The sequence below is a fragment of the Salmo trutta genome, chromosome 7 (genome assembly GCF_901001165.1).
Source record: "Salmo trutta chromosome 7, fSalTru1.1, whole genome shotgun sequence".
Lineage (NCBI taxonomy): Eukaryota > Metazoa > Chordata > Actinopteri > Salmoniformes > Salmonidae > Salmo > Salmo trutta.
The window spans coordinates 22,962,691-22,984,042 of record NC_042963.1 but is presented as its reverse complement, the minus strand read 5'-3'; the positions used below and the strand labels follow the sequence as shown (position 1 = coordinate 22,984,042).

The 21,352-nt window shown below is 40.0% G+C and overlaps 1 protein-coding gene across 1 annotated transcript in view; it reads left to right on the top strand.

The window, feature by feature from the left end:
- Positions 1-4,302: 4,302 nt before the first annotated feature.
- ireb2 (iron-responsive element binding protein 2) overlaps positions 4,303-21,352 on the top strand; it is a 35,241-nt gene continuing 18,191 nt past the window's right edge. The window contains exons 1-5 of the mRNA XM_029758441.1: positions 4,303-4,406; positions 19,516-19,605; positions 19,837-20,002; positions 20,627-20,764; positions 20,934-21,155. Coding sequence (XP_029614301.1) covers positions 4,382-4,406; positions 19,516-19,605; positions 19,837-20,002; positions 20,627-20,764; positions 20,934-21,155 — 641 coding nt within the window. The 5' untranslated portion in view covers positions 4,303-4,381. The remainder of the gene's footprint in view (positions 4,407-19,515; positions 19,606-19,836; positions 20,003-20,626; positions 20,765-20,933; positions 21,156-21,352) is intronic.

Here is a 21,352-nt window from a genome sequence, read left to right as displayed (position 1 = left end):
CACGCAGTGTAGTACCCAATTGTCATACTTGAGTAAAAGTAAAGATAACTTAATAGAAAATGACTCAAGTAAAACTTACCCAGTAAAATACTACTTGAGTAAAAGTCTAAAAGTATTTGGTTTTAAATATACTTAAGTATCAAAAGTAAATGTAACTGCTAAAATATACTTAAGTATCAAAAATAAAAGTATAAATCATTTCAAATTCCTTATAAAAAGCAAACCAGACGAAATAAGTTTCTTGTTTTTTTAATTTACGGACAGCCAGGTACATGCTCCAACACTCAGACATAATTTACAAATGTTTAGTGAGTCCGCCAGATCATAGGCAGTAGGGATGACCAGGGGTGTTCTCTTGATAAGTGTGTGAAATAGACAATTTTTCTGTCCTGCTAAGCATTCAAAATGTAACAAGTACTTTGGGTGTGAGGGAAAATGTACAGAGTAAAAAGTACATACTTTTCTTTAGAAATGTAGTGAAGTAAAAATTGTCAAAAATATAAATAGTAAAGCAAAGTACAGATAAACCCAAAAACTACTTAAGTAGTACATTCAAGTATTTTTACTTAAGTACTTTGCACCACGGATGAGAAACATAAAAAAAGTGCCACATTTAGAGCTAGCTGAACTGAGCCACCTATTCCTCATTCTGCATTATGTATCTTAATAAATTTAGCTATTCCATGGAGGAAAATGGCATACAATCATCATATTCTTCATGAATGCATAGATGCCCCCAAATATTTGTACGGGTTACAAATACTGATGGGAGGGTGTGGTTGTGTGTCAGGATTGAATGATTTCCAAGGAGGTGTTGCCATGGTCGGGAACAGTTGAAGTTGTTTTTCTTGGTTACAGATACATCAAAACATTTAAAGAAATAATACATTTTTAACTGTTCTAGGAAGAACGACTCCTTTTGGCTCCTCCGTTCCTATAGGCAAAAACTCAAACAGGAAGTACCCGTGCTAAGGTCTACTCAACACTGGTCTGACCAATGGACCAGATATTTCACCGGATGTATAAATGTGAAGCATCGGGTTGGCGTTTCCACTCACTACCAAATATGGTGAAGAGAGGAAGCCCAGTGACTCGCAGTGGGAGAAGATAGAGCGAGATGGATTTTGGCCTGACATTCAGCAAATTCTCGTCGATTAAACATTTGATCTCCATACCTTTTTCCATACGTTTCCAAAACTAGAATCTGTAACAAACAGTGGACTGTATTTTGTAGACTTTACCCTTTGCCAAAGTTTTAAACAAACAATTGAGTTATTGCACAGGAGCACTTCACTGAATCTAGCTCGTGCTTGGTTCTGCGCACTATGATTAATTTGCTCCCATTGGAGTCTATCTTGGGAGACCTGTCGCCGGAATCAAGTGGCTAGCAAGCACCTCTATGCAACATCGTTGCACCGGGCATGTCACGGTGACATCCAGATAGTGACCAATAAATACTAAATAAATAGGAAAAGACGGAGGTATCGTGGAAGACAGTCTGGGTGCCTTGTAAGGATCAGTCGCCAAGAGGGTAATCTACCTTTACCATCGGTCCTATTAGCCAACTTACAATCAATTGATAATAAAATAGACGAACTACGAGCACGTATATCCTACCAGAGGGACATTTAAGAATGAATGCCTTATGTTCACCGAGTTGTGGCTGAACGACGACATGATTAACATACAGCTGGCGGGTTTTAAACTTTTTCGGCAGGATAGAACAGCGGCCTCTGGTAAGACAAGGGGCGGCGGCCTATGCATATTTGTAAACAACAGTTGGTGCACGAAATCAAAGGAAGTCTCGAGGTTTTGCTCGCCTGAGGTAGAGTATCTCATGATAAGCTTTAGACCACACTATTTACCAAGAGAAATTACATCTATATTTTTCGTAGCTGTCTATATATATCAACATTCACAAGGCCGCAGGACATACCAGGACATGTACTCTGAGCATGTGCTGACCAACTGGCAAGTGTCTTCACTGACATTTTCAACCTGTCCCTGACTGAGTCTGTAATACCAACATGTTTTAAGCAGAACACCATAGTCCCTGTGCCCAAGAACACTAAGGTAACCTGCCTAAATGACTACCGACCTGTGGCACTCACGTCTGTAGCCATGAAGTGCTTTGAAAGGCTGGTCATGGCTGACATCAACACCATTATCCCAGAAACCCTAGACCCACTCCAATTTGCATACAGCCCCAACAAATCCACAGATGGTGTTATCTCTATTGCACTCAACACTGCCCTTTCCCACATGGACAAAATTAACACTTATGTGAGAATGCTATTCATTGACTACAGCTCAGCGTCCAACACCATAGTGCCCTCAAAGCTCATCACTCAGCTAAGGATCCTGGGACTAAACACCTCCCTCTGCAACTGGATCCAGGACTTCCTGATGGGCCACCCCCAGGTGGTAAGGGTAGGGAACATCACATCTGCCACGCTCAACACGGGGGCCCCTCAGGGGTGTATGCTCAGAGAGCTTCAAGTTCCTTGGTGTCCACATCACCAACAAACTAACATGGTCCAAACACACCAAGACAGCCATGAAGAGGGCACGACAAAGCCTATTCCCCCTCAAGAGACTGAAAAGATTTGAGATGGGTCCTCAGATCCTCAAAAGGTTCTACAGCTGCAACAATGAGAGCATCCTGACTGGTTGCATCATTGCCTGGTATGGCAACTGCTCGGCCTCTGACCGCAAGGCACTACAGAGGGTAGTGCGTATGGCCCAGTACATCACTGGGGCCAAGCTTCCTGCCATCCAGGACCTCTATATCAGGCGGTGTCAGAGGAAGGCCCTAAAAATTGTCAAAAACTCCAGCCACCCCACTCATAGACTGTTCTTTCTGCTACCGCACGGTTAGCGGTACCGGAGTGCCAAGTCGAGGTCCAAAAGGCTTTTTAACAGCTTCTACCCCGACCAAGCCATAAGACTCCTCAACAGCTAGTCAAAGGGCTTCCCAGACCCCTCTTGTACGTTACTGCTACTCTCTGTTCATAATCTATGCATAGTCACTTTAACTCTACCTACATGTACATATTACCCCAACTAACACCGGTAACCCCTTGTGTACATATTACCCCAACTAACACCGGTAACCCCTTGTATGTAGCCTCGCTTGTTATTTTACTGCTGCTGTTACATTTTTGTATTTTTAACTTAACATTTTATTTGTATTTTTTCCCTTAATTTCTTAAAGCATTGTTGGTTAAGGACTTGTAAGTAAGTATTTCACTGTAAGGTCTACACCTGTTGAAATTCGGCGCACGTGACAAATAACATTTGATTTGCCAGCTAGCCAGCATGAACTAGCTTGCTGGGAAGGGCCATTGAGCTTTTAAAGAACATGAAAGGCTCATCAGGGCGACTGACTGAACCGAAACCAATCGTTTCCACGACATACGTCACCAATTTGGGTAATTGCCGCGTTCCCGTCACATTCGGAACTAGGAAACTCAAAAATGTTCGACTTGCTAACTTGTATAGCGATAGGTGCCGCGTTCAACCTGTTATCAAGTGAGAAATGTCCGAGGTTCCGACGTACGTGGACGCGGCATAAGACGCTATGGCTGTATAGCCAGAGATACTGGATATAATGACGAGACGCCCAGGTCTCAGCCCTAACAATGGAATTTGATGTCCACAGCGTGGAACGGCGTCTTCCTATGCTCTCTTTGGATTGGTGGATACAGCTCGTTATTTGAATATCATTTGAATATTCGAAGAGAGTGTTGACGTCAAACCGCCTGAATTCAATGGAGAGTGAGACGCTATGCTAGCCTCATAAATGTAAATCATTTCACCAGGAACAAAATAAATCACATTTTATTCGTCACATGCACCGGCAGGTAGCCAAGTGGTTAGAGGATTGGGCTAGTTACCAAAAGGTTGCTGGAACGAACCCCAGAGCTGACATGGTAAACATCTGTCGTTCTGCCCCTGAACAAGGCAGTTAACCCGCTGTTCCTAGGCCGTCATTGTAAATAAGAATTTGTTCTTAACTGACTTGCCTAGTTAAATAAAGGTTAAATAAAAATAAAAAAAAAATACAATGAAACGCTTACTTACAAGCCCTTAACCAACAACAACTGATAAAGTCATTTTTTTCCACACAGTTGCCAGGATGCCACATGCATCACACGTATCAGTCCACTCCTAATAACCTAAGCATTCCAACTTTTATTTGATCAAAATAGAATTTCATTTTTATCTCCTAAATTCGACACTCATTGCCCCCACCATACAAAAACGCCTCACCTGCTTAATAATTAATGAGTTGCTTGACGTGGACATGTTTTGGGTGGAGTAAACCCTCTCGCTTGCCTCTTCCTCTCTGGTAATAGCCTCTCCCGTTTCAGAAGTCATCATGGCGCTCACTTCCTCAGTCAAAGGTAAGAGTCGTCTTCAATAACATTTCCAAGCTATTATTTCAAATCAACACAGTTTGCAAAGCAGTTGACGGCTATGTCAATTATTTCATTATGTAAAGCCTGAAATATCTCACGTTTACTTGGGCTTCCTCACTGGCCAGGTAGCTTGTTATGCTAATGACACTTAGCTAGCTAACGTTAGCTGGCTAGTAACATTACTCCTTTAATCTTCACTTGCATTCGCCCCAAAAAGTCACGTTACCTAGCTAGCTATACATCCAATTATCTGACGGGGAATTGCACTGCAGTAATGTTATTTATTGAATGTGTGGGCGAAAGTATTTAGCTAACGTTAACTAGCTATTAACTATAGCGTGCTAGTAACGTTAGCGTGTTTGTCTTATCAGGATGTAATACACAATTGGTATATACAGACAAACTAATGCTTCCAAAATCGTGTACATTTTTCATACAAGCCAGAATGTTGAATAAAATTACATTTAAACTTACTCTACCGCTTGTACGTGCGGTTTGTCCTTTAGCTGCTCGAAATTTGAGACAAAATATCCACAGGAACGTATATATATTTTTTACCTGACTTTTTAAAGAGCTGGTAGGTATATGATTCCGCACCGATTATAAATTTAAAGTGAGTTTTATATTGGATATTCGGTTTTCTCTCGTCCATAGCAATTGAACCAAGCATGACAATGGACAAGTTCATTTTGCATGGCCCTATGTCATAGGTGGGTGGATTTTGATCATTTTAGACCATTCCATTGGTCCTTGAAGGAAAGGTTCACCCATTTTAAATGTTGTATTGTTTTTGTGCATCTCTGAGTGATGTTCTATCGATTTCCCTGTGTTATTTCATGTTTGCATGTGTATCTGAGTTATTGGCGTTCAAGTAGTCAGATCCGTCCGGTATGGGTTAGTACTGAGATAAAGTCGCTCTCAGTAAACTGGAAGGTAATAGGAATATGACTTTAGATTGTGAAAACGTCTTATCATACATGTCAGATTTCAATACTGGCTGATGTGATAACTCGGGAGAATGTTTTTTCTCGAATGAGCCATTGATAAAATTTTTGCGATATTCCTACCTTGAGTATTTTTTTATTTAATGGAGGGTCTATCACATTTTTCCTTTTTGTCTGCCTCTTTAGGCCAGAGTGCATTACATGGTGCTGTTGCCAGATATATTATAGAAAGGAGATCGGAATGTATAATGCAGCACCCAGCAGACTGTTGACAAATTGCGTTCACGTTATTGTGCTGCTCACGCGGTTGCTAAGCTAATCGTCACACAATCCCTTCTCAAAGTCATTAGCTGCGCTCGAATACTCATACTAACCATACTATTTGTGATGTGAATTGAATGTATATAGTATGCTTATTGATCATAGTATGGATATAGTTAGTATGTCAAATGTTCCCGGATGTCGTACTAAATTTGCCAAAATATGAAGTATACACGCAGAGGACACTGTCTGTACTTTAGGGCCCATAATGCAATTCTTCAGGAAATGGGCATAGCTACACATCATTTTCAGATTTGAAGAAAATGGCGGAAAGTACGCAGCCGAAGTACGAGATCGGATACAAATTCATAGCTTTAACTAATTATGACAAATGTTGAGTAATGTAATAACTTTTCAAATAAATTACCTTACATGTTATGTTGGCTGACAATTTGTTAGCTACGCTGTCCTTACAAACCACATTGCATATTATTACAGCAATATGTTAGCTAGCTACCTAATGTTAGTTGGCTACTTATACATCAAACCGATTATGGCCGATTACATTGCACTCCATGAGGAGACTGCGTGGCAGGCTGACCACTTGTTACATGAGTGCAGAAAGAAGCCAAGGTAAGTTGATAGCTAGCATTAAACTTATCTTATAAAAAACAATAATCACTAGTTAACTACACATGGTTTATGATAGCTTGTCCTGCATTGCATATAATCAAATAACCCCACCTCTTTAAGGAATACCTGGGATAGGATAAAGTAATCCTTCTACCCCCCCCCCCCCCCCCAAAAAAAAGATTTAGATGCACTATTGTAAAGTGGTTTTTCCACTGGATATCTTAAGAGTCAGGGTATATGCAGCGGTTTGGGCCGCCTGGCTCGACGCAAATTGTGTGAAGACCATTTCTTCCTAACAAAGACCGTAATGAATTTGCCAGAATTGTACATAATTATGACATAACATTGAAGGTTGTGCAATGTAACAGCAATATTTAGACTTAGGGATGCCACCCGTTCGATAAAATAAGTAACAGTTCCGTATTTCACTGAAAGAATAAACGTTTCGTTTTCGAAATGATAGTTTCCGGATGACCATATTAATGACATAAGGCTTGTATTTCTGTGTGTTTATTATATTAGAATTAAGTCTATGATTTGATATTTGATAGAGCAGTCTGACTGAGCGGTGGTAGGCAGCAGCAGGCTCGTAAGCATTCATTCAAACAGCACTTTCCTGCGTTTGCCAGCAGCTTTTCGCTGTGCTTCAAGCATTGCTCTGTTTGTGACTTCAAGCCTATCAACTCCCGAGATTAGGCTCTCTATACTATAGTGCCTATAAGAACATCCAATAGTCAAAAGTATATGAAATAAAAACGGTATAGAGAGAAATAGTCATATAATAACTACAACCTAAAACTTCTTAACTGGGAATATTGAAGACTCATGTTAAAAGGAACCACCAGCTTTCATATGTTCTGAGCAAGGAACATAAACGTTAGCTTTTTTTACATGGCACATATTGCACTTTTACTTTCTTCTCCAACACTGTGTTTTTGTATTATTTAATCCAAATTGAACATGTTTCATTATTTATTTGAGACTAAATTTATTTTATTGATGTATTATATTAAGTTAAATTAAGTGTTCATTCAGTGTTGTTGTAATTATCGTTATTATAAATATATATTTAAAAATCGGCCAATTAATCGGAATAGGCTTTTTTTGGTCCTCCAATAATCTCTATCGGCGTTGAAAAATCATAATTGGTCGACCTCTACTCTGGATAACATGAAGACAGCCTAACCAGCTCTGCTAGGGTGAGTAAAATGGTCAGAGTGGTCTCATTTGTGTCTGGAAGTAGATGGCAAGCTAGCCAGTATTAGCTTGGGCGCTTGACTGCCGTTGTAAGGTAACCTGTTGAGGATCTTATCCCGATCTTATCCCGGTATTGGGATTCATTGTCATGTGACCATGGCGGGGAATTCAAAACTGCAAGAGTAATCATTTCAAAAAATCAAATAATCAACTATTTTCCTCCATTTGAAAGATATATCTCCTAAATCTAACCACGCTGTCCGATTTTCAGAGGCATTACGGAGAATGCATAAAGTTAGGTTATGTGAGGAGAGTACATTGACAATAGCTGCGTGTAATGTTTAGCCAATTCAAAGAAGGGCATCAACAGACAGAAAACTAGCTAGAATTATGCACTTACCTTTGACAATCTGCATCAGATGACACTCATAGGACATTATGTTATACAATACATGCATTTTTAGTTCCATCAAGTTCATATTTACATCCAAAAACAGCATTTACAGTCGCGGTGAAATTCAGAATTTTTTTCGGCTCGAATGCACCCAGTGAATCCAGCATTACAAATCACGGAATTACTATTCGAAAACATTGGTAAATTATAATATTGTCATTCAAAGAATAATATATTATCATCTCGTAATTGCTACCGAATGGCCAGATCTCAAAATAACTTTACTGGGAAATCACATTTTGCATAAACTGGGTACTATGCTAACAACAATAAGCTATATGCTAAGCTAAGCTAAGCTATACCGTTAGCATTAGCATCATCTAATATCGATAATAACATTCTAAATATCCCCTTACCTTTGATTATCTCCATCAGAAGGCGCTGCCAGAGATCCCAGGTCCAGAACAAATGTGGTTTCTTTTGACAAAGTTCATAATTTATGTCCAAATAGTTAGCGTTCAGTAGGCTCCCACAAAATGAGGTGGGCAGTGTAAAGTCACGTCGAAAAGCTAAAGAAAACCTAGTAAATAATCTATTTACGTTTGTTTAAACATGTCAAACGTTGTTTAGCACTAATCTTTTGTTCCATTTTTAACGTGAAACATCAGTAAACATCAGTAATATTTTCACACAACCTATCAAGTGTCTAGAATAAACGATAATGACAAAGGCACTCTTCTCAGATTCATGCGCAGGCGCAAAAAATGAAGTGATGACGTGTCAACTTGTAAGCTTTCTAATTCGGTCTGTATTCATGACAGATGCTTCAAACAACTTTCTAAAGATCGTTGACATCTAGTGGAAGCCGTAGGAGTTGCGAACTGAATCCTTTCTCACTGTGGTATCTTTAAAACAATGACACTAAATAGTACAGTCACAAAATTCTCATTTTTTTAAATCTATTTTTCACAGGTTTTTGCCTGCAATATGAGTTTTGTTATACTTACAGACACCATTCAAACTGTTTTAGAAAATTCAGAGTGTTTTCTATCCGAATGTGTTAATAATATGCATATCCTAGCTTCTGAGTTGGTGTAGGAGGCAGTTAAAAATGGGCACATATTTCTTTCAAAATTCTCAATACTGCCCCCGTGGCCCGTAGAGGGTAAGAATGCTCAAATCAACCGTACTCCTTGGCCCGAGCGTCCAGTGTGCGCTCCAAGACAATGCTCTGAATTTACGAGCACACTCTGGCACTCCAGATTGAATTTAAGAACACACCCGAAGTTTTAAAATGACTAAGTAGTCATTTGTTATGCTAGCAAGAGGTTGCATAGCAACAGCATCAACTTCCGGGGGACAGGCGAAGAGCTAGTATGCTCAACTGAAAGAATACTGTTTGTTTACTTTACAATATACTAAAATGAACTCATGTCATGTAGTATACAGTATGGGTATTTGAGCACAGTTAGTGTATATGTCGAGAAACGCACCCGTTTCCCTCAAATACATAATGTCACAATTTCTAAGTTAATTATCTCACATCTCGGAAAAGATTTGCAATGTTTTACTTCTTGTTGACAAAATTTGGGTTAATGTTGGGTTTTGGAGCTAGCACCCAGTAGATTCCCATTCACTCCTTGAGGAAAAACGTTCCCTTTCCCAGAATCGCCCAGAATGCACCGCGCAGCCCATTGACCTAGCGTGGTATATCTGCCATTGCGAAAGTTAGACTCCACTCTGTGAGGCACATCGAGCTGCAAGTTGAACATGGTGAGATTGTAGACACCTAAATTGATAATGCAGTTTAAGGGATTTTACAACTAACTAGCTACTTTAAATGCTGATATTGTCTTTGGTATTATTGTGTGTAGCTACGTTTGCTTGCTTGCTAGCTTGCCAGCCAGTCCATAGAGAGAACATTGCATTGTGGATTTTGTAGTTGACTTGAGCTGCAACAGATTTCAACAATGATTTTCCATGTTGCCACCAACCTTATTATAATGCAAAAATGAAACATTTGTTCACAAAAAATATTGTTCTCACATATTAGTGTTATTTAACACTGTCAATTGAAGGAATGAGTGGTTTTGGGTGAATTTTTCCTTTAAGAAGTGATATCTTCACCCACCTGAGGCATGCAAAACAAACTCCACCATTTGAAAATTGGAATTTCTGCATCAGGGGAGGATGGAGAACAATGGCACATTTTTTTTGTGAGTTTTTCCCCAAAAAAATATTTTGGGGGATTTCAGTCTCCAACAAAAAGGGGGGTGATTGTTCTCCATCCTCCCCTAGTTCAGAATATACTATTTTGTTTTCATGGCATGCTTGGTTCAATAGCTATTGACGAGAGAGAAAATATTTAACATTTACATTTTTAACCTTTTATTTAACTAGGCAAGTCAGTTAAGAACAAATTCTTATTCACAATGAATACAGGAATGTGATTGGTCTGACAAGAAGAGCAAAGATTAATCATCCGAGTGGAGAAGTGCAACTGCAGCACAAAATTAGTCTGAAACTGATCAGAAATGACAATAAAGGAAGCATTTCAGATCTGCATTTACAAAATGCAGCAAGATTTCTTATGCTTTCAAAAAAAAAATCTGCGTGAAAAACGCAGAATTCTGCGTTGAGACCCCTGCTGGCTCAGAACATATAAGGAAATCAGTCGATTGAAATAAATTCATTAGACCCAAATCTATTGATTTCACATGACTGTGAATACAGATATGCATTGTTGGTCACAGATACCTTTAAAAAAAAAAAAAAAGAAAAAAAAAAGGGTATAGTTGAAACGGATTCATCTGTGAAGAACACCGTTATCCAGCGTGTCAGTGGCTATCGAAGGTGAGCATTTTCCCACTGAAGTCGGTGACGACGCCGAACTGCAGTCAGGTCAAGACCCTGGTGAGGACGACGAGCACGCAGATGAGCTTCCCTGAGACGGTTCTGACAGTCTGACAGAAATTCATCGCTGATGCAAACCCACAGTTTCATCAGCTGTCCGGGTGGCTCGTCTCAGACCATCCCGTAGGTGAAGAAGCCGGATGTGGAGGTCCTTTGCTGGCGTGGTTACACACGGTCTGCGGTTGTGAGGCCGGTTTGATGTACTGCCAAATTCTCTAAAACGACATTGGAGGCAACTTATGGTAGAGAAATGAACATTCAATTATTTGGCAACAGCTCTGGTGGACATTCTTGCAGTCTGCATGCCAATTGCGCGCTCCCTAAAAACTTGAGACATCTGTGGCATTGTGTTGAAGCAAACTGCACATTTTAGTGGTCTTTTATTGTCCCTAGTGGAAGGTGCACCTGTGTCATGAATGATCATTCTATTTAATCAGCTTCTTCATATGCCACACCTGTCAGGTGGATGGATTATCTTGGCAAAGGAGAAATGCTCACTAACAGGGATGTAAGCAAATTTGGGCACAAAACTTGAGAAATAAGCTTTTTGTGTGTATGGAAAATGTCTGAATAAAAAAAAAGATGATTAAAAAAAAATGTATTTCAGCTCACAAAACATGGGACAAACACTTTACATGTTGCATTTATACAGTGGCAAGAAAAAGTATGTGAACCCTTTGGAATTACCTGGACCTCTGCATAAATTGGTCATACAATTTGATCTGATCTTCATCTAAGTCACAACAATAGACACACAGTCTGCACACAAACAATTATTCGTTTTCATGTCTTTATTGACCACACCGTGTAAGCATTCACAGTGCAGGGTGGGAATAGTATGTGAACCCTTGGTTTTAATAACTTGTTGACCCTACTTTGGCTGCAATAACCTCAACCGAATGTCTTCTGTAGTTCCGGATCAGACCTGCGCAACGGTCAGGAGGAATTTTGGACCATTCCTCTTTACAAAACTGTTTCAATTCGATATTATGAAGCAAAGGCAACCAAATTACTAGCATGGAGACTCAGGAAACAACAAGCACAGAATACCATTTTTCAAAATAAAAGACCCCAAAACAAAGATCACATGCAAATTAAATGAAATACAGAATGCATTTGTATCATATTACACAAATCTGTACAAGAAACCAGAGAAGGCAGATGCAAAGACAATAGAACATTTTTTTGAACTCACTTGATCTCCCCTCAATTGGGACAGAGCAAAATGATAGACTAACTTTAGAAATATCCGCCGAAGAAATTAATAAAGCAATATCTCAACTAAAAGTAAACAAGTCTCCAGGCACTGATGGCTTCCCTTCAGAATGGTTCAAGACCTTCAGAGAACAACTAACACCTCTACTTAAGGCCTGTTTTAACTGGACTCTGCGGTAGGGGGGGTCTCCCACCGTCATGGAGAGAGGCCATCATATCTGTAATCCCAAAAGAGGGTAAAGCTAAGAAGGAATGCAGTTCATATAGACCTATCGCAATTTTCTTAACACCGATTATAAACTATATGCATAAATAATAGCCAAAAGAATGGAGAACATAATCCCAGAATTGATTGACAGAGATCAAACTGGTTTCATACAAAATAGGCAGACACAGGACAATATAAGGAGAACACTACATGTCATGGACCACATTACTCAGAATAAGACCAGTGCAATATTAATCAGTCTAGATGCAGAAAAAGCATTTGATCCGGTGGGATGGGATTACCTATTCCAAGTTATGGAAAGATTTAGTTTCAACAAAAGGATACAGTGCATTAAAACACTGTATTCGTGTCCGACCGCTAGAATAAAGATACATGGACATTTGTCACGAACAATAAAATTACAGCGAGGGGCAAGACAAGGCTGTAATCTTTCACCCACGCTCTTCTCCTTGTACCTCGAACCATTAGCACAGGCAATAAGACAGGACCCAACCTTAGAGGGAATAACAATAAGACAGGACCCAACCTTAGCGGGAATAACAATAAGAAGCAGTGAACATAAGATATGCATGTATGCTGATGACGTTCTGTTATTCCTTAAAGACCCAGGCTCAAGTGTACCTAGATTGATGGATGTTTTACAAACATTTGGAACATATTCAGGGTATGTGCTTAATGTACACAAGACCCAAGCCCTAGTATATAATTATACCCCACAGAAAGAGCTGAAGAGTAGGTATAACTTCCACTGGACCTCTTCATCCATTAAATATCTTGGAGTATATCTACCAAAAGATACACCCAAATTTTATTGCATGAATTACGATCACATCAACAAGAAAATAAATTATGACCTAGACAGGTGGAATTCACTTCCCTTAGATCTTAGTAGAATTGAAACAATCAAAATGAACATCCTGCTGAGGTTACTATATTTGTTCCAATCACTGCCCATAGAGATCCCACCTAAACAGTTTAGAGAATGGGATAAACGGATATCAAGGTTTATCTGGAACAGTAAGAGACCAAGAACTAGATATACAACATTACAATTACCAAAAGAATGTGGGGGTATGGCCTTACCAAACCTAAAAGATGATTATTATGTGTCAGCCCAATTGAGACCTCTGGTGTTTTGGTGCAATTCAGAATACGAATCCAAATGGAAAGACATTGAGACTACTTTGACAGACACCCATACAGTCAGTTTTTGGAAATAAGAACATGGTAATAGAAATATACAGTAGACAAAATCAGTGGATTAATTTCTTTCTGAAGACATGGTTTAGGGTAGTTAAGCAAAATAAGTTAGACAGAGAGATCAAACTGCTGAGTTGGCCCGCATACGACCCCAGCTTCATCCCTGCAAGTCAGGACAGCAGATTTAAACAATGGACGCAGAAAGGCATAACATCATTCAGTACAATTATAAGGAATGGGAACCTAGATAACTTCCAGGACCTAAGTAAAAAAACATGGCTTGGATAAACAAGATTTTTACAGATACCTACAAGTTCGACACAATTTCTTAAGGGAGATAAAAGTGACTGACCCTCGAGCACCTCCAAAATTAATCCAAGTATTCACTAACGCATACAACTTGGGGAGTAACAAAAAACTATCTCAAATCTCTACTTGGGTATTCAGTCCTCAAAGAAACATTCTACAAACTATATTAAAAAGAAATGGGAGGAGGAACTTAACATTGAAATAACTGATGAAACATGGTTGAACATATTAGAGACTCAACAAAGCTCCACCAACTCAAAGTCATGGAGATAATTCTGATGGAAGAATGTTGTACGTTTCTTCATAACACCTAAACTGAAATCAAAACAGACTGGCTCCCTTCATCCTTGTTGGAGAGAATGCGGCCTATCGAGGGTGGATCACTCTCATATCTTTTGGACTTGCCCCGCTACTGGGGAGAAATAAAATAATGGGATTTGACATAAACAAACATTCATTTCTTTGTACTTGGGTGAAATACCTGATAACTTACACAATAGAGAAAAGTACCTATTGAAGGTCCTACTGGCAGCCAGTAAAAAGGCTATCACTAGGAAATGGCTACAAAAAGACCCTCCCACAGTGACACAGTGGATAGACATTGTGAAAGAAATACACCACATGGAGCGTATGACCTTTGCTTTAAGAACACAAGAGGAGAGGAATACTGGGAAAAATGGGTTTCGTACTGGGAAAAGGTCTAATTCAAAGATGTCAATGTAACTAATATGATGAAGGTATGACGTGCACTATAACTGCCAGATCTTTTTTGTTCTTTTATTTTACTGTATTTGTACTTTCTTTGTGTTCCTACAATAAAAACAAAGTATAAAAAAAGTTAAACTGTTTCAATTCAGCAATATTCTTGGGATGTCTGGTGTGAACTGCTCTCGATGCCACAGCATCTCAATCGGGTTGAGGTCAGGACTCTGGGCCACTCCAGAAAGCGCATTTTCTTCTGTTGAAGCCATTCTGTTGTTGATTTACTTCTGTGTTTTGTCTTTGTTGCTCAATTGAAGCTCAACTTCTGTTGAGCTTCAATTGGCGGACAGATAGCCTTACGTTCTCCTGCAAAATGTCTTGATAGACGGAAAAATGCATTCATAAGTTTGATAGTAAGCTGTCCTGGCCCTGAGGCAGCAAAGCAGCCGCAAACCACAATGCTCCCTTCACCATACTTTACAGTTGGGATGACGTTGGTGTGCTGTGCCTTTTTTCTCTACACATAGTGTTGTGTGTTCCTTCCAAACAACTCCACTTTAGTTTAATCTGTCCACAGAATATTTTTCAAGTAGCGCTGTGGAACATCCAGATGCTCTTTTGCGAACTTCAGACGTGCAGCAATGCTCCAACCGAAGTGTATGTGAACTTCCGACTTCAACTGCACATTTTTTTCCGCTAATGCGCATTTGTTAAATCTTCACCCGTTTGGCAAAGTTGAAGAAGGCTGTGATTCGATTATTTAATTTTTTGTTATTTTACCTTTATTTATACAGGTTTTTTCTCATTGAGATAACATCTCTTTTCCAAGAGAGACCCGGTCCAATAGCAGCAGAGATTAATTAACAGGCACCGCATATTATATTATAGATTATATGCAACGCAGGACAAGCTAGTTAACTACACATGGTTGATGATATTACTAGGTTAACTAGGGATTATGTGAAGATAAGTTTACTGCTAGCTAGCAACCTTGGCTCATTGCAGCCACAAGGTCCTTTTGACGCTGCACTTGCGTAACAGGTGGTCAGCCTGCCACACATTTCTTTTACATTTTAGTCATTTAGCAGACGCTCTTATCCAGAGCGACTTACAGTAGTGAATGCATACATTTCATTTCATGCATTTTTGTACTGGCCCCCCGTGGGAATCGAACCCACAACCCTGGTGTTGCACACACCATGCTCTACCAACTGAGCTACAGGAACGGCCACACAGTTTCCTCATGGATTGCATTGTAATCGGCGATCTGCCATGCCGATTTAATTGGTCAACCTGTAATTTTTACCAGCTCGGGGATTCGGTCCAGCAACCTATTGGTTACTGGCCCAACGCTCTCACCACTAGACTACCTGCCGCCCCTCATTACTATTGTCCTGCTGAAAGGTGAATTTGTCTCCCAGTGTCTGTTGGAAAGCAGACTGAACCAGGTTTTCCTCAATGATTTGGCTGTGCTTGGCTCTTCCGTTTCTTTTTATCCTAAAAATTCCCTAGTCCTTGCCGTTGACAAGCATACCCATAACAGGATGCAGCCACCACCATGGTTAAAAATATGAAGCGGTACTCAGTGATATGCTGTGTTGCATTTGCCCCAAACATAACGCTTTGTATTCAGGACATAAAGTACATTTCTTTGCCACATTTTTTGCAGTTTGACTTTAGTGCCATATTGCATACAGGATGCATGTTTTGGAATATTCTGTCTGTACAGGCTTCCCTCTTTTCACTCTCACAATTAGGTTAGTATTACAGTCATTAAACAGTTTGAAAGTCACCATTGGCCTCATGGTGAAATCCTGAGTGGTTTCCTTCGTCTCTGGCAACTGAGTTAGGAAGGACGCCTGTATCTTTGTAGTGATTGGGTGTATTGATACAACATTCAAAGTGTAATAAATAACTTCACCATGCGCAAAGGGATATTCCATGTCTGCTTTTTAAAATCTTTAGCCATCAACCATTGGGTACCCTTCATTGCGAGGCATTGGAAAACCTCCCTGGTCTTTGTGGTTGAATCAGTGTTTGAAATTCACTGCTCGACTGAGGGAGCTTACAGATAGTTGTATGTGTGGGGTACAGAGATGAGGTATTCATTCAAAAATCATGTTAAACACTTATTGCACAGAGTGAGCCCATGCAACTTATGTGACTTGTTAAGCACGTTTTTACTCCTGAACTTTCAGCTTTTAATTTTATTTATTTGTTTTGATAACTTGAATAATAGAATTCTATGTTAACAGTATAGGGTATTGTGTAGAGGTAGACCGATTATGATTTTTCAACACCGATACCGATTATTTCAGGACCAAAAAAGGCCGATACCGATTAATTGGCTAATTATTTTATTTGTAATAATGACAATTACAACAATACTTAATGAACACTTTTATTTTAACTTAATATAATACGTCAATAAAATCAATTTGGTCACAATAAATAATGACACGTTTGGTTTAAATAACGCAAAAACAAAGTGTTGGAGAAGAAAGTAAAAGTGCAATATTTGCTATGTAAAAAAGCTAACGTTTAAGTTCCTTGCTCAGAACATGAGAACATATGAAAGCTGGTGGTTCCTTTTAACATGAGTCTTCAATATTCCCAGTTAAGATGTTTTAGGTTGTAGTTATTATAGGAATTATATGACTATTTCTCTCTCTACCGTTTTTATTTCATATACCTTTGACTATTGGATGTTCTTATAGGCACTATAGTATAGAGAGCCTAATCTCGGGAGTTGATAGGCTTGAAGTCACAAACAGAGCAATGCTTGAAGCACAGCGAAAAGCTGCTGGCAAACGCAGGAAAGTGCTGTTTGAATGAATGCTTACGAGCTTGCTGCTGCCTACCACCGCTCAGTCAGACTGCTCTATCAAATATCAAATCATAGACTTAATTCTAATATAATAAACACGCAGAAATACAAGCCTTATGTCATTAATATGGTCATCCGGAAACTATCATTTCGAAAACGAAACGTTTATTCTTTCAGTGAAATACGGAACTGTTACTTATTTTATCGAACGGGTGGCATCCCTAAGTCTAAATATTGCTGTTACATTGCACAACCTTCAATGTTATGTCATAATTATGTACAATTCTGGCATATTCATTACGGTCTTTGTTAGGAAGAAATGGTCTTCACACAATTTGCATCGAGCCAGGCGGCCCAAACCGCTGCATATACCCTGACTCTGCTTGCACAGAACGCAAGAGAAGTGACACAATTTCCCTAGTTAAAATAAATTCATGTTAGCAGGCAATATTAACTAAATATGCAGGTTTAAAAATATATACTTGTGTATTGATTTAAAAAAATGCATTGATGTTTATGGTTAGGTACATATTGGTGCAACGACGGTGCTTTTTTCACGAATGCGTTTGTTAAATCATCACCCGTTTGGCGAAGTAGGCTGTGATTCGATGACAAATTAACAGGCATCACATCGATTATATGCAACACAGGACAAGCTAGATAAACTAGTAATATCATCAACCATGTGTAGTTAGCTAGTGATTTTGTTAAGATTGATTGTTTTTTATAAGATGAGTTTAATGCTAGTTAGCAACTTACCTTTGCTCCTTGCTGCACTCACGTAACAGGTAGTCAGCCTGCCACGCAGTCTCCTCGTGGAGTGCACTGTAATCGGCCATAATCGGTGTCCAAAAATACAGATTGTTATAAAAACTTGAAATCGGCCCTAATTAATAGGCCATTCCGATTTAATCGGTCTACCTCTAGTATTGTGTGTATGCCATTGACCAAAAATCTAGACGTAATCCATTTTCAATTCAGGCTGTAACACAACAAAATGTGGAAAAATTAAAGGGGTGTGAACTTACTGATGGCACTGTAATAATAAAGCAATTCTCAGAGCTTTGAGAACCATGTAATGAAGAGCGCTATACAAATTAAATGTGTTATTATTCATCTAGTCTTTTGTATGATTAGCTAACTCCACACTAGCAATGGTGTTTCTACTGTTGGCCTAATCTTTCGAAAACATTTGACATGAGGCTTGTGATGATAAGCAGGACGCGTTACCTCCCTTTACTAAATAGGAGCATATTTGAGTTCCCTTGTGTCCCTCATTTCTTTTTGCTCATGATCTTATGTGGTTGATTTCCTGGTGACAGTAAGCATGTTGGGTTTACAGTATGCATGCAAGTCTTAACTGTTGTTCAATTATTTGAGGCTTGTCATGCCCAGAAGGAAGAAATGAGTTGCCTTACACAGATGTACAATGGACAGTTATGCTGACAACAAGATGCTTGCATTAGTACATTTTGGGAGGCAGCCCGTCTGTGTTGAGAGACTCGTAGGCACCTGTTTATCTAAATCTCAACTCATTCCTAGTGCTAGTAGGCTGGTTAAGTCACAAACATAGGGACCACTTTGTGCTGTCCCCTACAGAGGCCTTCTTGACTACTTGTGATTTAGCTTTCATTCTAGCCTTGGTTCAAAGGACCAGGGACCAAGTGGAACAAAACACATAGGCCTACATGACATTCCCCAGACTTTTTTTTTTTACGGGCAAAATTAAGGGAAAGTTAAATGGCGCTGATTAAAGCGAGTCGACCACTGAGAAGGGGGTCAAGGCTGCATGCCAAGAGGCAGAACTCTTCAAATGGCCCTCAAAGTTTCCATAGGATGTACAGTGGAATTTTCGCTCCGATACAGAATATATCGGGGCGGCAGGTAGCCTAGTGGTTAGAGCGTTGCAAGATTGAATCCTTGAGCTGACAAGGTAAACATCTGCCGTTCTGCCCCTGAACAAGGCAGTTAACCCACTGTTCCTAGGCCGTCATTGAAAATAAGAATTTGTTATTAACTGACTTGCCTAGTTAAATAAAGGTAAAATAAAAATACAACTATGCCTCATGCTAATACATACATTCACACTCACACTCACACTTAGCACTTGCACAAGCAAGTGCTATTTAATCACACTCTTTGTGTGAGGCTGGAAGTAGTAGTAGCCTAGTTGAACTCATGCGGGGTGTAAATAATGAGTGTACTTGCTCTCCTCTAGGACAGGCAGTCTCTAGTGTCAGATTGATGTGTGTTTCTGTTTCCCCATACAGAGGAGCATCCTTTTAACCACCTGATTGACACGCTGAAAGATGGCGACCGGAAGTATTTCAATCCACAGAAGCTGAATGATGCAAGATACAGTGAGTGTGGATTTGTCAGCTCCTGTGTTGAACAACAATACGCTAAGGCTTGCACTTATGCGTCAAAAGACCAAATCAGAGTGAAATTATTTCTCAAAATGTAGCTTTTGTCATTATAGGGCCATGAGTTGAACTGTGGTCAACCAATATAATGTAAATAAATGCAACATAAATGCCAAGAGTTATGTTTTTCTGAGGGTGTTGATAATGGTCTCTCATTCCTTTCCATAGACAAGCTGCCTCTATCCATCCGTGTCCTCTTGGAGGCAGCCATACGCAAATGTGACGGCTTCTACGTGAAAGAAGAGGACGTCCACAACATCCTAGACTGGAGCGAGCAGCAGAATGTGGCAGAGGTGCCATTCCCTCCTGCCCGGGTCCTGCTGCAAGACTTCACGTGAGTGTCTTTCGCTACCTCCCCAACCTTTGATTATCCAGGTTAATCTCTTTGATATACAATCTTTTTTGCAAGAGAAACCTGGTCCAAGATACCGGCAGTGTCCCTGTGTCATAGCATATTCCCTGTCTATCCCTCCAAAGAAATGTAGAGTTGCAGCCATCCCCAGACCTTTTTGTTGTCTTCCTTTTTGTAGCGCCTGTAGGTGAGGTAAATGTCTCTGTAATATTTTGTAGGTCAGGGCTCACCACCGGTATCCTCAGTGTATTCATTTTGGGCAGTTGATCAAGTACACACAGTCTTGCTTGTTGTCTTAGGAATGAACAGTATTTTTCTGAAGAGACCTTGCTCAAGGGTATAGCAACATTGCAGCACTATCTGTTTACATGATCAAATCAAGATCTTGAGTACAATTAGTTAAACTAGCCTATTGCAAAGACTGTTCCACTAATTTCTATGGTTCCACCTGCTTAAAATCCCAATAGGCCTACATGTAGTAAATCCTAGTGAGATCACCACTACTGTATCGCAGTGCTATCGGGTGACCAGTGTTGGTTTCCCTGTGTGTTATTGTTTGTTTTGTGGAGTAGTATGGTGGATCTGATTGTTGTTCCTTCCACACAGGGGCATCCCTGCCATGGTGGATCTGGCTGCCATGAGGGATGCAGTGACCAAACATGGAGTGGACCCTGGCCTGGTCAACCCTGTGTGCCCCACAGACCTCATTGTTGACCACTCGCTACAGATCGACCTCAACAAATGGTGGGGACAGTTTGCTTAAAGTTACATATTTTACCTTACGATAGCTGGGAAACCCTCCTGAGTTGGATATCTTGATACTGTGCTATTTCTGAAATTAACATTTGCTGTTTCTTAATTATCCTCAGAAATGATCCTGCTCTTTCTGAAATTATACACCCTTTCTCTGCAGTGCCATACAGAATGCCCCCAACCCTGGTGGAGGGGACAGCCAGAGCCAGGGGCCTCCGTCTCGCCCCTCCCCCGCCAGACCCACACCCAGAAGAGGGTCCCAGTGTGGAGGCGAGAGAGGGAGCTGCAGCAAAGGGGGCTGCAGTGACTCCCCCGCCATTGCTGTCCAGCAGATTGAGAACACCCCTCTCCTATGCCCCTTCCACCTACAACCCGTCTCTGAGTAAGACATTATACATATTCATGAACTGCACGTTGCGTCAAGCCATTGTTGTGAATATTCTCTTGGAGACTGGGGTGTATTCATTACGCCAATCCTGTTGCAAAACGTTTCATCGGTTGCAAAACGTTTTGCAACAGAAACCGTTTACTCCAAACGCTATTGAGATTCGTTTTGTTGTTAAAAGGAAGGTTTAGTTC